This window comes from Heliangelus exortis, chromosome W (genome assembly GCF_036169615.1).
Source record: "Heliangelus exortis chromosome W, bHelExo1.hap1, whole genome shotgun sequence".
In the NCBI taxonomy this organism is placed as follows: Eukaryota; Metazoa; Chordata; class Aves; order Apodiformes; family Trochilidae; genus Heliangelus; species Heliangelus exortis.
In genome coordinates, this window is record NC_092453.1 from 12,155,984 (window position 1) to 12,173,451 (window position 17,468).

General features: G+C 43.7%; 1 protein-coding gene across 1 annotated transcript in view; it reads right to left on the reverse strand.

The window, feature by feature from the left end:
* LOC139789246 (netrin receptor DCC-like) overlaps nt 1-17,468 on the reverse strand; it is a 35,140-nt gene that overhangs the window by 11,381 nt on the left and 6,291 nt on the right. The window contains exons 2-6 of the mRNA XM_071729746.1: nt 17,043-17,108; nt 14,851-15,013; nt 9,744-9,970; nt 7,459-7,575; nt 2,803-2,958 (exon numbers count right to left, since the gene is read on the reverse strand). Of these exons, the coding sequence (XP_071585847.1) occupies nt 2,803-2,958; nt 7,459-7,575; nt 9,744-9,970; nt 14,851-15,013; nt 17,043-17,108 (729 nt within the window). The remainder of the gene's footprint in view (nt 1-2,802; nt 2,959-7,458; nt 7,576-9,743; nt 9,971-14,850; nt 15,014-17,042; nt 17,109-17,468) is intronic.

Below are 17,468 nucleotides of genomic sequence, written 5' to 3' on the forward strand. Positions count from 1 at the left end.
GGATCATGTGGAGGGTTAAGTTGCTATCTCCAACTGGATCAGGTTGCTCAGAGCCCCATCCAACCTGACCTGGGATGCTTCCAGGGATGGGGCATCTCCCACCTCCCTGGGCACCTTTTTCCAGTATTTTTTCCTTCTGGAAGATGTGGCAAACCAGGCTTATCACTGTCTTCTCCTCCAGATCTTGAGGGAACTGTAAGTGTGATGGCACTCTAGAGGAGAAGAGAAGTTGTGGGGATGATTGCTGGCTGTACAACAACCACTTTATTATGGCTCAGAGATATTTTCTGCTTGGAAAAAAAACCTGTGAACCTCAGCAATTGTATTTTATGGCTGGTGCTGTCATCTGCAGTAATCAAACAGACAAGTCAGGTTATTACTCAAGCTCTCTGGCTGGGACCTGACTTTTTTTTTTTCCATTTTTTTTTTTTTTTTTTTAGTTTCCTCATCAGCAGAGCATTTGTCCTAAAGATAAGCGGCAACCCTTGAATTTTCAGGTCAATGCAAAAAGCCTGGAGAAGCAGAGGAAGGGGTTTGAGCATCATCTGTCCAGCAGGATGCCCAGCAACACCCTGCAGCAGATGATTTATTCAGGGTTTTTTCTTGCTATATTTGGAACAATGGAATACTTGGTCATGAGGCATCACAGGTAGATTCTGTCTCAGAGGATTTATTGCTGGGCATTTCTTCTCTAGATACAGCTGCAATTGCTCAAGCAGCAAGGGGGGGTTTCACCCAGGGGTAAAACACACCAGAAAAAAACCCAAAAAACCCAAACCACCACCAACAAAACCCATCAGGTCCTTCTGATGCTTTGCATTCAAGCCTCTTGCAGAAAACTTTTCCTTATTGGCAATCTGCTGCTCAACCTAAAATCCTGGGCTCAGTTCTGGGTCCCTGAGGACAAGAAGGACATTGAGGGGTTGGAGTGTGTCCAGAGAAGGGAATGGAGCTGGGAAAGGGTCTGGAGAGACCAGAGAAGTCCAGATCCTGGAGCAAAGGAGGCTGAGGGGAGACCTTCTGGCTCTCTGCAACCCCCTGAGAGGAGGTTGGAGCCAGGGGGGTCGGGCTCTGCTCCCAAGGAACAAGGGATGGGAGAAGAGGATTTGAGCTGGAGGTTTAGATTGGAGCTTGGGAAGAATTTCTCCCTGGCAAGGGTTGTCAGGGCCTGGCCCAGGCTGCCCAGGGCAGGGCTGGAGTCCCCATCATTCCTGGAGGGTTTTCCAAGCCCTGGAGCTGTGGTGCTGAGGGCCATGGGGCAGGGGTGGCCTTGGCAGGGCTGGGTTAAGGGTTGGAGTTGATGCTCTCCAAGGTTTTTTTCCAAGCCCAAGGATTGTGTGACTCTCTGCAGACCCTGATGAGATCCCTCCAAGTGTAACTGTGCTCAGAGCCACTCCAGAGCCAAGTGCAGAGGCTGCAGAGCTCAGGGTGGCACAGCAAGCTCAGGACCCCCATGGGGACAGGTGGCATCTCCTGACCCTACACTGACCCTTTAGGGGAGGTTTAGGTTGGAGCTGGGGAACGATTTCTCCCTGGAAAGGGCTGGCAGGGCCTGGAGTCCCCAGCATTCCTGGAGGGATTTCCAAGCCCTGGAGATGTGGTGCTGAGGGCCATGGGGTGGTGCTGGATTAATGGTTGGACCGGGTGATCTTAATTTTTTTTTTTTTTTTCCTTCTATCCCCATGATCAGGCCCAAGGGAATTAATTTAACCCAACATTTTATCCATTCCAAACCAGAAACTCCACCTACTTTGTTTCTGTGCAACCCCTTTGGGGTGGATTTGGTACTTAAGGAGCAAATCAAAAGCTGATGGAGCCAGAGAGCCCCTCCAGAGGAATTTCCCACCTGGTTTTGAAAGGAGACCATCAACCAGACTGAAAGAAGACTGACTGCAAGAGGAGGAAAAATCAGACATTTGCTGATGAACCCTCCCTGTGGTAGGAGAAAACACAGCATGAACCCCAGCTTGACATCAATCTGGCAAAAATTCTGAGCTGGTCTTCAGTAGGGCTAAGGGAGAACCCTTAGAAAACATGAACCCCCCCCAAAAAATAATGAAGATGCCAGAGGCAGATGGTGAGGAAGAGGCTGATGGTGAAGTTTGGAAGGTGGTGCTGGGGGGTTTAGGGTGAAGAATGGTCCTGGGGACACCCAAACCACAAAGTTATTACTGAGGAGAAGCAATGAGGCTGGAGAGATGAGGGATGTGAGATGGAATATTCCAAGGTGCTGAAGGACTTGGAGAAGGAAGGAAAGAAACTGATTTCTTGGCTCTGATGGAAGCAAGAAACAACTGGCTGAAATTTTAGCAATTTAGGAGATGAAGGAAAGGTTTCTAGCAATGAGGGCAGCTAAACCTGGGTGGAGAGGTCATGTCAGAGCTGTCATGGATTTTACATGGATTTTTTTTTTACATGGATTTTACATTTTTACATGGATTTTACTGCCTGCTGATCCCAGATTGTGCCTCGGGCTGAAGGATTGCTCTGGATGCTTGCACTTTTCTGGGAATATCCTTATTATGCAGAAAGCCAAGGAAAGCAGAGTGGAAAAGAAAGGTTTGGATTAGAGATCCAACAACTCTGAAGGTGTTCAGCAGGGATTGGAAATTGCAACTGGAGCTACTGCAGGAGGAGAGGCAACCCACAGCCAGGTGATGCTCCCAAACCAAAATGAGCCCCAAAAAAACCCCAAAACAAACCAAGAGAATGTGATTTGCATCAAAATCAACCCCAGTGCTTCAACTCAACTTCTTCCCAAGCACTTTTATAGGCAAGAAAAGAAAAAAATAGGATACTGACTTCGTCCTGCTCCAAAGGTCCTGTCCACAGAGAGGGTGGGGAAGGGCACCGGGCGGAGGGTGAACTGGGGGTGGGGGTACCCACAGGTGGGGGATGGCAGGATCCCAGGGTACTGGGCACTTTCTAGAGTTGGCACTGGGATGGCACTGACCACAGCTAAAAGGAAAAGAAAGAGAGAAAAAGTTAAATGATTGCTTGGGGAAAAAAAAAAAAAAAAAAAAAATTAAGTCTTTAGTCTTGGGAACCAGATGAGCTTTTAAGGTCCCTTCCAACCCAAACCAGGTTGGGGGGTTACAGATTAAAAAAAAAATGTTTCCAAAACAAAGCACCCAAATGCTCAGTAGAAAATATGTTTCTGCCCACAGACACCACCTCTGCCTCCAGAACTACCCCCTTTAGTACCCAGAGAACTCCAAGTGGGCTGCATGATGAGTTCTCTGTAAAATTCTTGTCTGTTCCTCAGCTGCATTTCTGGGGGCTGCTTTATATCCCTTGAGAAAGAAGTGAGAAGGAGATCCTGCTGCCCTCTTGAGGCTCCTCCAACTCTTCCATCACCTCTGCCAGCTTCACACCAATGTCCCCCACACCCTCAGATGTCCCCAGTGGTCACCCCTCAACCCATCATCAGGGATGCCCAAACCTAGAGGACCAGGGGAGCAGCTAAAAATCTGGAGTCCTTGAGCTGAATTGATGTGAAATGCTTGTATTTGAATGCTGGGATAACTGTGTGCTAAATTTAGACTTGCCTCTGAGTTCTCTCCTTTATTTTCACAAGCCAAGGCCTGAAGAATGGGTGATAATAAGAACACCCCACAAATCAGAACTTCCTCAGGGCCTCTTAGGAATCAACTTGGAAATTTTGCTCAGGGAAACAATAAGCAGCCCTTTTTTGGCTCTCTGATGATAAGGTTTGGCTTATCCAGAACCTTTCAGACAGGAATTTTAAACAGTATTGTAAACTTGAAGATGCTTTTCACAATTCTAGCTCTGACACAGGGTGGTGACACCTGCCCAAGGTGACCCAAAAAGCTCAGAGGGGGCCTTTTTTTTTGCAGCTTTGCCAGCCCTGCACTTCTAGAGGAGGAGAAGAAACAGAAAAAACAGAAGAAAAACTGATGAAGAAATGCTAAGCTGGGTGATTTCAGCTTCAGAGTTGTCTGGCTTCAATTCACCCCCTTCTGAGAGGAGAATTTCTCCAACTCAGGCAGTTCATTTGGTCTCTGGAAGGCATTTTTATTGCCAATATTTATAACATTGCTGCTACAGGGAAAAAATATCCCTCTTTATTGAATCCTATTAAAGAACAACTTCTTTATCCCAGTCCATCCCTTCATTTCTTTTTAGGGGCTGGCTCCAGAGCACTGTCATTTTCTCAAGTAAGACAGGATTGCTGTTCATTGCAACTCCCTATTGTCCAGCCATGGGAAAAAAAGGTCCCATCCAACATTTTCAATCAATTTCAAGCAGATATGACAACAAATCTGTCCTGTCACTGCCTGTCAGCAATTGAATTTGCACTTAATAGCAAATGACTGAGCCACTGAAACCAGAAATTCCCTGACCAAATCACAGAGCTCCCTAAACACTGCTCTATATTTAAAATGGGCTGGGTATCAGGTGGAAAAAAATAAATAAATAAGAAAAACCAAGCAGCACCTAAGAGCAGCTTAGAAAAATGACAAAGCAGGAGGCTTTGAATTATACTCAAGCACCCCAGAGGCTGCCAAAGCAACTGAGGCAATGTAGTCATATTGCCCTGAGAAAAAAATTGCTTTTTTCTGATTTGCTGGCATTGTAGGGAGGAGAATAAACTGAAAAAAAAAAAACCCACAAAGAGTAGCAGCAATCTCTCTGCAAATTAACTTGTTCCTGGTCCATAAGTACAGATTACAACCAGAAATTGGGGGAATTACAACAGTGAAATGGGAAACTCTGCAAAGACTTCCACAATTATTCAAACTAAAACCTCATCAAATTCATCTGCTTTATGCTCCTTCCACTTCAGGAAGCAAAAGCACATTATGGGCTGTAATTTTTCTCAAAGCCTGATTCTTGAGCTGAGGGTGGGGACTTCCAGATTCAGGATTTACCAATTAATAGGACATGGGGATTTTTAACTTCAGAATTAGGATGGTGCTGCCTTCATCTATTGAATCACTGGCTGCTGACAATTGCTTTCAGGGAAATGGAGAGAAATTAATTAAAGCATCTCAACTGACAAAGCTGCAAGTTTATTTTCTGGGGGAAAAAACCCCAAAAACAAACACCACCACATCCTCAGCATAACTCAGCCTGCACAAATGAGACTTTTAGACATCTGAGGTTCAATATTTGCACACAATCATAATAAGCTGTCACTGCTGATTAGCTGGAGCCTGCTGGAAATATAGAGAAATGAGGCCTTAATTCCTCCAAATGCATCACTTGACTGGAAAAAGGAAATATTTTAGAAGCACTTTCCTCCAGAAAACAGGTAGCTTTTACTAACAGTGCTCCTGACCCATCATAACTCCAATTGATTTGGGTTCTGATTTTCTTTACACCACTACACCTCTCCCCAGTTCCTTGGACTGCTCTTTCCTTCAACCCAGGAGAAATCCCACTGAAAAAAAAAAAATTAAAAAAAGGGGAAACTGCCTAATTGTGGGATCAGGGTGGTCCCAGGATGGGAACATTCCCCATGGCACGGCCCAGGGGGGCAGAGATCTTCTTTCCAGACCATAAAGAGGTTGGAGGGTGAAAAATGCTGGGAAAAACTGGGATTCAGGCTCTCTTTGGGAACCTCTGGTTTGAAGCTGAGTGGCACGACCTGAATTACACCCAAAAAACCCCACAAATTAAGGGAACCCCAGTAATTGACTGAATAAATCTATGGTAGGTTCCTTCCCCTCCTCTCCTTCATTCCATTTAATTTTTTTTTTTAAATATATCATTGGTGATGTGAAATGGATTTCTGTCAGTACAGGTTCATTGATTTCGCTCTATACAAAGATTTACCAATTCCTATAAATTTTTGATGGGATCTATTTTGTCTGCTCAGAGGTAGAACTTGAAAGCTCTCAAGAGACTCATCTCAAGGCTGGTTGCTGCAAAGTTGGAGACCCAAAGCTTCATCCTCCTCCAAAATCAGTCCCCAAAATTGTGGGTTCTCAATTAATCCCCCTCCTTTGCTCAGAAACAAAGTCACTTCAGAAATTTTAATAAATTCTGGAGGATGGCAGAAGCTCTTTAGTGCTCTCCAGCCTTCCTTTCTCCTGTGCTTTGAAAAAGATTCCCTTCATCTCTGAAATTTGTTAGTGCTCTGTGGTTACTGACAGTTAACACCTCTTAAAAAATGTTTTCCTCCTCATTTATTTGGCTTTAGAAGAGAGCTGCTCTTTATTAAAAAAAAAAACCCATGGTGGCATGGCCAACTATAAGGAAATATAGCAGAAATGGCAATAATGTTCAGATGATGATGATAATAATAATAATTAAAAAAATTAGGATAATAAAAAACAATGATGACAATAACAATTATTAATATAATACTGATGATAACAAGAAAAATAATAATAAAAATAGCATCACAATTCACATCTGTGTGTCACAAAGCTGCCTGCTCTGCCAGCTTGAACTCCTGTCCCTGTTTCTCTAGATTAATAATCATGGAATCCTAGAATGTCAGGTTGGAAGGGGCCTCAAGGATCACCTGGTCCAACTTTTCTCATTGTTGTGCTGAGTTTTAAAACTTTCCAAAGGAAGGGGAAGAGAGACAGAGGGGAAGAGAGGGCTTGATCCATCCCTACTGAAACAGGAAAGGATCTCAACAGATCAATTCCTGTGGGAAAAGGAGAGCAGGCCAAGTTGTTTGTGTGAATTTATCTAATGTAGAATTAGAACTAGTGATCATAACCGGTACAATTCAAGACTAAACCGAGAACAGACCAGGCAAAGCAGTCCAAACTCGTAATTTTCCACTGTTTCAGTTAGGAGCAAAACAGCTTTCCACTGTCACAGCGAAAAGCAAAACAAGGCCTAACGAAGCGAGCTTTCTGCCTGAGAAATAATTGGGAGTGTAAATCTCGTTTTAGATCAAGGCACCGCCAAGGCCAGGGAGGTGCCAGCTTGGCCCCAAAAGCATGTGGACATCTGCACAAGGAGAAGAGAACATAAAGATGCCACAACCAGCAGATAAGAGAAAAGTTATGGCTGGGGCCCGATATCCATAGAACAACATGAAGCCACCTGGAATCAAGGGAGATAGAAGTTTAACCCTAAGAGGGACATATCCCCGAGAGAACAACTCCGCCCAGACTCCACCTGGTTCCGCCCAGACTCCACCTGGTTCCGCCCAGACTCCGCCTTTTTGGGCTTCACTACCCACCCAAACAGAACTGCTGACTCTTTAGGCTGAGCCTGGGCTGAGTCTAGCAGCAGTATGATTTCTAAAAAAAAATAAAAACTGAAAACCCTGAAAATCCACCCTTTTTTCCCAGTTTTTCTGGCTGGCAAACTCCCAGCCCTCTCCTTGATTCCGGATGGAGAAAATAAATGGCAAACTCTATTAAACTCCCCAAGCTGTAACTCCTGGAGTAAATCAGGAAGATCCCATGGGATATTCACATGGATGAGCATCTAAAGGGGGGTCTGGGGATCCAAAATCCTGCTACTCACAAGGGTTGCTGGGTTGTGAATCCATGGGGATCATCAGCTTGGCCCGGGTGGCTCTGCGGGCAGCCAGTGAACGCTCCAAGGTGGACATGGTGCTCCCAACCTCTTCTGTCTCAGGGCCTGGAGAAAAACAGCAAAATAACTCAGCTGAAAGAGCTGGAAATTAATGGTTTGCTTCACCTGGGAGCTAGCAGAAAGATCAAGAGGGTTTGGGGTTTTTCTGGTTTTTTTTTTTAACAGCTCATTAACTCGCAGCACCTGGAAAGAGCAGCACGGCCACCCTGCCTGCCTTGGCCAACTAAAATTGCATTTTTCTGTAAGAAAATCAAGGAGATTATGGCCCTTTTTTCAATTTGTCCCTGAAATTATCTTAAAAACCCTTTGTAAAAAAGATTGCATTTTTCTGGTAACTTTCCTCTCAGCAATTTATTTTCAAATTCGAGTCTCCAGCAGAAATCCAGGTGCCTCCAAAACCTGGCAGGGCTTGGAATTATCCCCTTCCTTGGGAGATGTCACCAAGTCCCAAGTCCAGATGGTGCTGCCTACAGACCTGGTAACTCACAGTGCCTCTTCCAGCCTCTGCATCTTGGTTTTGTTTGGTTTTTTATTTTTTTTTTTTCAAGCCATGTCTGGATTTTGCCTTTATTTGCTGCTGGGTGACACCCAGCACATCAGGATCTGAGAGCTGAATGATGCTGTTTCATGTCCAAATTAATTCAAAATCATCTCAGCAGCTGCAGAAATGAGAGATTCTGGTTAATTTTGAAATACAGATGCTTGGATTTCATGACATTAGGCCAGGATATCTGGAAGATTCTAGAGAATAGGCTCGTCAGAAAGAAAATGGGCTTGGAACTGGATGCTGGGTGAATGGCAATGAAGCAAAAAAAGCTTTTTTTCCCTCTTCATAGCTTCACCCCTTGGGAATTTTATATTTCCTTAATTTGCTATTCTAATAAACCCTGGAAGAAATCAGTTTAATGCTGTCATCCAGGTAAGCTTAAAACCCACTCTTCCATCTCTGATGTACCCAAGCAAACCCAGAGTCTTGAAAAATAAGCAAAAAAGAAAGATTTGCATGGAAAGACTATTTTTTTTTCTTTTTTTCCAAATCACTCTCCCCTGAAATGCCAAGTCCTGCATTGACAGCTACTCACAGAGCTAATTGTGGGTGAAAAGCCAAGGCCAGCTTTTAGAGACTGAGAAACATGAAGGCATTTATTTAGGAGGTATTTACACATCAAATCCTCAGCTCAGCCCTTGTCATTAACTTGCTCATATGCTGGGATGCTTCCCTCCCATCCCCTGCAATCAATGGGGCTCTCAAATCCATATCCCTGGGCCCTGCTTAGGCAAGGAGAAGCTTCTGGCTCTATTTTCCCCACCTCTAATATACCAGGGACCTTTGTAGTAAAAAGAATTGTCACAATTATCTTCATCAAACAGCTCAAACCCCATGTCAGGGACAGAAAATTAGCTCTGCTTAGAAAGATGAAAGCTCTTCCCTTGAAATTTTTATTCTCTTGCAAGAAGAGGGGCTATGGATAAGGGATAAAAGGCACCTGAAATAGTCACCTCCATTATTTACAGCCCTACACCTGATAATTCAGGAATTATTCCATGCTTTCACCCACAAGCAGCATCTCCACAGTGAATTCCAGACAAATATTTTTATGTTTTCAGCTCCTGGGCTGTGTTTCACTCTTCATCCCTCTCTCCAGACCCCTTGACTTCCTATCAAGTTGGTGGAAAAAAAAAATCTTCTCAGCTCAAGTGAAACCTGTGATGTACTGGGGGTCAGAAAAAGGTGGAGAAAAGTTCACTGAAAGCTCATTTTTCTTACAGAATTTCTTCCCTCATATCTCTAAGTTTTCTCCATCTCCTCCTGCTGCCCTTCTTCCTGACCATGTTTTTCCTCTGCTTCCTTTCTCTTTTTTTTTTTTCTATGCCTCTTCTTCCTCTCTGGGTTTAAAAAACCTTAAAAACCTTGGACTTCCAGTTGATTTTCTGAACGGATGAGGTTTCCCCTTGTCTGAAACCACTGCAAAAAAACATCCAGAAACACCTCTCCCAACACCAGGAGCAGAGCTCTCAGTTTTCCAGTCTCCTCCTGGGCCATTTGGATGCTGATGATGGAGAAAAAAACCTTGGGAGACCACGGAATGAGGTCGGACCTCAAAATATCCCTCCCAAACCAACCCAAACCCAAAGTTTTCTGATTTTAGGATTTTAATTTCCCCCTCCAAGGGCATCCCAGCCAATTCCCATCTCTCCTTGGGGGGTCTCACCAGTTTGGGGGGCACTTTTGGTGCCCAGTTGTGTTTCTGACTGGCTGTGGCTGCCAGGGTTGATGTCCTGGCAGCTCTGCATTGGTGATTCCCTTCCTGCAGGGTCCAAGCTTGTGGGTTTCTCAATGTTCTTCATTTCCATCTCCTCGTGGTGGATCCACAAATCTGGGGGTCTCAGGTCCTTCTGGCTGCCCTTCCTTTTCCCAGCACTGTGGGTTGCACGTTTCCTGCAGCAAAGAGGAAAAAATCATGTAAAAAGGTTTTTTTCCCTTCCATAAAACCATAAAAGTGATGTCTCCTCCTTGGTATTTTTCTAAGGAATCCCTCTGGTTGTGTCCCTCAAAGGGCAGCAGTTCTCTTGATGTTCTTCTTGGAGTTTGGGATGCAGCAAGGTGGGATGGGGTCATTTTGGGCACCAGTTGATGGAGAAATTGGGGGAAAACCCACCTTCCTGGAACAGAGTGACAGAATGTTAGGGGTTGGAAGCCACCTTGAAAGGTCATTGAGTCCAAACCCCCTGCCAGGGCAGGAGCAGCACCTGAAAACAGCACCAGAAAACTGCTGAGCCACTTCTCCTGAGTTACACACACTTTACACATCCCATAACTGCATCCAGCATAGGCTGCATTCCTCTAAATATACATTAAATTCTCTAAAGATACATTCAAGTGGTATTTTTACTAAATAAAAGCCCTGTCTCATCCTCAGGAACCAATGGCAACAACAGGGACTGCAGCAGAAATACCCCCAGTCCTCCAACTCCCTAAATGCAGAAATTGGTTCAGGCTCTTTGGCTGCTCCAGACCCCAAAACCTTCCCAAGGGATGAAAAATTAATTTTAAAATAGGATCTGGAAAGTCAGAAGGGGAGGTGAGGTTGGGACTTTGGTTTCTAGCCCACAAGCCAGCAGAACACTGGCCTCTGGCTCAAAATTAATTCCAATATTTCATTATTTCCTAATTTTCTAATTGCCCAAAGTTAATAATTTTAAAGGATCCTATTCCAAGGACCAGGAATAACAACTACAGGACAAAATATCTTCTTGCACCAACCTGATTAACACCTACAGGATTAATTAAGAGCCCTTTCAATCCAACCTTAGCATCTGACCAAGTTAAAAAATAAAGCTGTTCTTTCTGTCTCACCCAAAAACAAATCATAATTTGGGTTCCAACCAAGGAATTACTTTCTTCCCATTGGGACAGAGCAGCTTTTTTTCTTTTTGTCACTTTCAATTGAAAAAAAAAATCATTTCCCCAGGCTTGAGTAATTTCAGCCCCCAAGTCATTGGATACACAGCTCAAACCAGGGGCTTAGATTGAATGTGTCATTTCAGCCATCACCACCAAACCATCATGAAAAAAATAAATAAAATCTGTGCAATGACCCAGCTTGGTTCCCATGGGTTGGTTTTGGTTTTTTCCCCCACAAATTATTGATGTTCTGGCAGCCCACAAGTTGCAAATTGAAGCTGAGCCACTCATGCCCCTCAAGGCAATTAAATCCTCCCCTGGAATCTTTTTGTTTAAGCAAGGCAGAAATTGGGGTTCAGCTCCTAAAAAATGCATCTGCCCTCCCCTGCAGGATCTTTGCTGCACCAACCAAGCCCATTCCACCTCCAAAAGATGCTCAGAAAAGCTTCAGCAGCAGCTGAAACAAGGGAATGGGATGGCTCACAAGTTGGGGTCAGTGGGATTTAAACTGATTCCATCCCCCATTTTATAACTGGAGTGGGGATTGGGAAGACAAGGAGCTTGGAAGTGAAAAATTCCTCCCAGGTGGCAGAATTTCTGGGGATCCATTATTTTACAATATGAAATAACAATACAAATTTTTATCCTAAGGATGGCTATAAAACCATCAGGTCAGCTCTGCCCTTCAAATATTTATTTATTATTTATATATTTATTATATATATATTTATTTATAGCAATCCTGAATAACAACAGCAGAACTTCAGATGTACTTGCAAAATAAATAAAGTCTTGATGCTTATTAATAAAATCAAAATAAATAATTCAAGTTTTGGTGCTTATTTCTACAGTTTCCAGCACAATGCTGCCTGGGCAGTGGTTCCAGATGGTATCCAGCAACACGTAGTTCCTAACACCATACTCATGCTACACAAAATAATTACTCCAGGGTGAGACCCCTCTTTGTTGCCATCATTTGCATCTGAACACACTTCAGGTTATAAAAACTCAGCCTAATTTCTGTTTTTAACAACAACTGAAGCTGTCGCCAGCTGAAGAGCTCAGAAATAAAACTCTTCTCCTGTTAAAAGTTTTTCCTTGGGGAAAAAAAATCCCAAATCCTGGGTAATCATCCAGTCCTGGTCTGATTGGATGTCTTCTGATGGAGGAGGGAAGCAAGAGTAACAGCCCTGTAAGATGTAACCACCTCCCTCATGAGCCCTGAGCCTCCTGCACTGCTGTCATGATGCTCAGCAATAAATGGGAACATTCCTTAACCTATATTATCCTTAGTTAGTATTTTATAGTCTTTTTTTTCCTCATTTTAACCTGGCAAAAATGTGTACTTTGCCTTTTGGGCTGGAGCAAAAGGAATTCAATACACAGGGGTTCTGTCTAAAAAATAAAAAAAAGAACACAAAATGATTCTGCCTGCAGAAAATTCCCCTCTCACTGTCTACGGGTGAAAAAAAAATAAATTATTTCAGTCTGAAATTTCATTTCCAGCCAATCCTGAAAAGCTGAAACCAACACCTGCCCCTCCTACCACCTTGCTCCTCTCTGGATGAACAACCTCAGCCTGTGCAGAACCCAGGAGCATCTTTACTGGAGGCTTTTGGTGGCTGCCAACTCATTCCCTTTAGTTTGGAGTTGATTACACTTCTGTTAATTCCTCCTCTGGGCTTTTCCGAATGTAAACTGACACATCCTTCTTCTTCTAGAAGACTTAAATTTGCCTGAGCTTTTTTTTTTTTTCCTTTTAATATTACTTTGCCCAGGATTTTACCTCTCGAGCTAAATTTATGTTCTGTTGTTTAATTATTATTGCCTGATTTTTTATTTTTATTTTTTTCCACTCCACTAAGACTTTGTTTGGGGCAACTCAGATGAGATTCACCTGCCCAGAATATAAAAGTTAAACAGCAAATCCAAACAGCTTTAGATTTTTTAATCAGTGGACAGCAGAACACATTGCCAAGTGGCCAACCTTCTGATGAAAGCTCAGAAGAGGTCAAGGTGACCCAAACTTGGTTATTTAATTTGGACACCTAATTCTGGATAAATCACTTTTTTTTTTTTTTTTCCTCATTCTTGTGATTTCTTTTCCCCTTGCAAAGTCAAAAGAGCTTCAGCCTTGATTAACCCAACTCTACTCATCAGAAGAATTCCCATTGCCTCCAGAAGAAGATGACCTGATTTTTGGGTGCTGACTCACAATAGCAGCAGATTTTCAAATCAGTTCATCATTCAACTAGCCCAGCACTCCTAAAAGCACGGGCCCTTACTTTGGCAAATGAGAGCATTCCTCTTGAAAAATTTTAAAATATTCAAAGAAAAAACACTTACCCCTCTGCCTGTGAAAAATTCCTGCCTAGGCTTGACCTGCCCAAAGACGATTTCAGTAAATTTGGAACTTTTCTTGTCCTCTGACCCTGTGCCACCCTTTTTTAAAGCATTTTTAGAAATAAATGTGGAAATGTGAGCCCCTGTGCCAGGTTTCTCAGAGAAGCTGTGGCTGGCCCATCCCTGGAAATGTTGAAGGTTGGATGTGGCTTGGAGCAACCTGGGCTGGTGGGAGGTGTCCCTGCCCATGGAAAAGGGGTTGGAATTGGATTAACTTTAAGGTTTCTTCCAACCTAAACCACTCTGTGACTCTATTATTATTATTTTTTTTAAAAGGCAAAAATGACTCCTGAAATAAAATCTGTGAAACTGAGTAGATTTTGGACATGGGGATTAGAAAGTTGGACTTCTGACAAGGGCATGGAGTTATAGGATGAGGGGGAATGACTAAACTGAAAGAGGGGAGACTGAGATGAGATCTTGGGAAGAAATTGTTGAATGTGAGGGTGCTGAGCCCCTGTGCCAGGTTTCCCAGAGAAGCTGTGGCTGCCCCATCCCTGGCAGTGTCTCAGGTCAGGTTGGATGGGGCTTGGAGCAACCTGGGCTGGTGGGAGGTGTCCCTGCCCATGGAAAGGGGGTGGGAATGAAGGAGCTTTGAGGTCCCTTACAACCCAAACCACTCCGGGATTCTATGCACATGCAAAATCTATGCCCATGCAAATATTTATCATTCCCATGGGCAAGCTATGAAGCTTCCTGTCCTGGTTTGGGCCAGGAGAAAGGTGATTTTCTGTCTTGGACTTTTGCTTTCAGCTCAGTCTCTTGGAATTAACAGCAAGTTTTTCAGACAGTGTCTGCTGCTGGGACTGATCCCTCTCCATGGTTATAGTTACAGCCAGAGACTGGGATGCAGAACAAGGACACTGCTCAGCTCTGAGGAACATTTTGCCCTCCAAAACGAGAAAAGGAGTAAAAAGGCCACACCTGAAACCCTCCTTTGGGGAGGAACAGCCAAGAGAAATGACCAAAATTGCCCAAACAGAGTATTCCATCCCATCCACCTCATCCCAGTATAAATTTGAGGGATCACCAGGGTCAAACCCCTTCCTGCTTCCCCTTCTCCTGTCCCTGTTTGCTTCAGCATCCTGGGAGGATTCCATCCCTTCCTCTGCTTGTGCTCCTGATCCATCCCAGCCTGAATCTGTGTGTTCCTGCCTCCAGCTCCCAACTGCTCCCAGGATTCCAGCCTGGACTTTCGTGGTGACGTGAGAGTTATTGAGGTAAAGGGGAAGGAATGTGGGATCAATTTTTCTGTCTATTTGTATAGATTTAGTGATTTTTCCTATTTATCATTCCTGTTTCATTAAAGCTGTGTAGTTTAGTTCCCAACCCATCAGTCTCCTTTATTCTCTCTCTTTCCTTTATCAGGGAGGGGAGGGATATTAACAGAGAGGATCTGTGATTTGGTTGTATTTCTGGGCCAGTCTTAAACCCTTCCACTTCCCTTTTATCGAGCTGGAAGCTGAGAAGATCCCTACCTTCTCCCCCTTTTCCCTGGATCCAGGACTTACTTCCTCTCCTGCTCCGAGGAACGCTGGGTGCAGACCACGGCCACCACCACCACCACCACCACTGTGATCACCCCAACTGTGCCCACCAGGATGACCAGGAGGTTGCTGTTCTTCTGGGGGGTGACACTGCCATGGGGAGGGTGCATCTGCCCAATGGGAGGCTCTGGAAAAAGGAAAGACAAGGAGGGGATGGGTCAGCACCGGGATGGATGCGCTCGGCACCTTCTGCAAGAAGCACCCATGTCTTGGCTACATCAGGACAGAAAACATAAAAATATTTAACAGAAAAATATTTAGTAGTAACCACTTTGCACGGGGTTTTTTTTGCACAGTTTTTTTGGGGGGTTTTTTTGGGTGTTAATAACCTGGTTAATAACCTAAAACCTCAGTTTTGCTGCTATCAGCTGAAACTGGCAATACAAGGACTATGGATTTTTTTTTTTTATGGCCTGCATGGGCTTTCTCAGTATTTACAAGCAAATCCATATCTTAAATATCAGCCAACCTGAACCCTGGCTTCACTGGTCAGTTCTGCAGCCAGCCCACACACCTCATTCTGTGCCATTTATTGCTGAGCTCAGCAGAAAACTTCTGGGGCCAAATCCCACTCAAACAGCCCTCAACTATTTTCCCCTTTTTGCCCTGGGAATGACACAGTTTCTATTTTTATTCTTTTGTTGGATAATGCCCCCCACAACCTTAGGCCATACATAATGTGCATGCAGCAATCCTGCTGCTCTCTCTGCTTGTAGGCATCCTGGAAGATTAGACCCTCACAAAACCCTAAATATTTTTGCTCCAAAGCTGGGAAAAACCCTAAATAGTGGATGCAATGGGATTAAAAGGAAAAGCTGGGCTTGAGCATGCCCAAGATATCACCAGGAAAATAACTCATCTGGCAGCATCCTCAGCTGTAGAAATGAAAGGATATTTGTCTGGGCTGTCATTTTGCCTGAACATGAAAGGAAAAAGGAGAAATTATGCCAAACAATAGTTTTAGGGAGGAATAAATGGAATTTAAATTAAATAATCCTGCCTTGATTTATCTGACCTAGCAATATTCTTTCTTCACTTAACTAATTACTCGATTTCAATAACTTTCCCTTTTCTCACAGCTTTTTCAGGCAACTGAGTAAGATCAGCAGCCACAAGGGTCATATTTCAGCCTTACAGCAGCCTAGTTCAAAAATCCTAAAGTTTCTGGGGTTTGCTCTCCAGGCTGAGTAAAAGGCATTGAAAAAATATCCCACATAAAACAAGCATGACAGGTTTTCTCCCCCTGTTCTTTCTACCAGAAACTCTTTTAACTTCCCCAAAGTCCCTTTTTAAATATTTATGATGAAATAGTACCAAGAGCAGGAGAAAACAGGGTTGTGCTGGCTGCAGGGAAGTAGAAGAGGAAAAAAAAAAAAAGTCCCAGAAATTCTGCATTCCCTCCTTGTCTTGCCTGAGGGAAATAATCAGTGTGAGTTAATCAGCTCTGGGCCTTGTAATTATTTTGTACTTGCAAAGCTCCCTCAATACCTCATTGGAGGGAACTTTCTCTGTTCTTTCATCCAAGAACATGAGATGAGGATGCTTTGTTAGGTACCAGAGATGGGGGCAGGAAGAAGGAGTTCTTCTCACACCCCCCAGCTGGCAACAATTAAGTTCAGCTAATTCTGGTTAATCCACAGGGTTCTCTCTCATTGCTTTCTATTTTAGGGCAGGAATAATTAATAAGAATAAAACTTTAAACAGGGTGTTTTCTGCAGAAAGCTTAAATTGAAATGCAGCAATGTGAAACTCATTTTATAATGTTTTTTAAGATGTATTTTGGTTGGAAAAGACCTTGAAGATCACCCAGTCCAACCCTTAACCCAGCACTGCCAAGGCCACCACTGCCCCATGGCCCTCAGCACCACATCTCCAGGGCTTTAAAATCCCTCCAGGGGCAACCCTTGTGGGAAATAAATGCTTTTTAATATTTATTTTGCACGATTGATGGGATTTTCAACAGCTGAGAAAACTTTCACCCTAAAAAAACAGCAAGCAGGAGACCTGTGGACAAGGGGGTGGCCTCCAAGCCATGAGAGAAAGGATAAAGAGAAGAATAAAGAGAATATAATCATCAATAAAGAGAAGAAAAGTAGGGAAATATCACCCAAAGTGCACTGAATGATGAAACAGGGTTGTCTGGAGCCTGTAGTTACCATTCAGACTGCTCCTGTCAATCAGGTTGGTGTCCACTGGCCAAAAGGAACCATCCCCGTGGCGACCTGCGGGGCAGAGAAATCCATCAGAAAAGGGTCTGACACCTCAAACCTCTCAACTCAACCTTTAAACCATCCAACAGGGTGAGGAGATTCATCCCATGGGGCTGAATTTCAGTCCTTGCCTTGTTCTCTTCTATTATTTCCCTCCTCCAGATGTGAGGAGCAGAGGTGGGCTGGCAGCATCCAGCTGTGCCCCCTCTCCTGGTGATGGGAAGGGACCAGGCAGCTGCTTAATGACTTCTCACTGCTATTAAATAAGCTTTATTTAATTTATTTTCTTTACTGAAAGGTTGCTTCTAACTCAAATATATATAAAAAACAAAATAAAGGAAAAAAAGAAGGGATTTTGTTATTAGTCCCAAC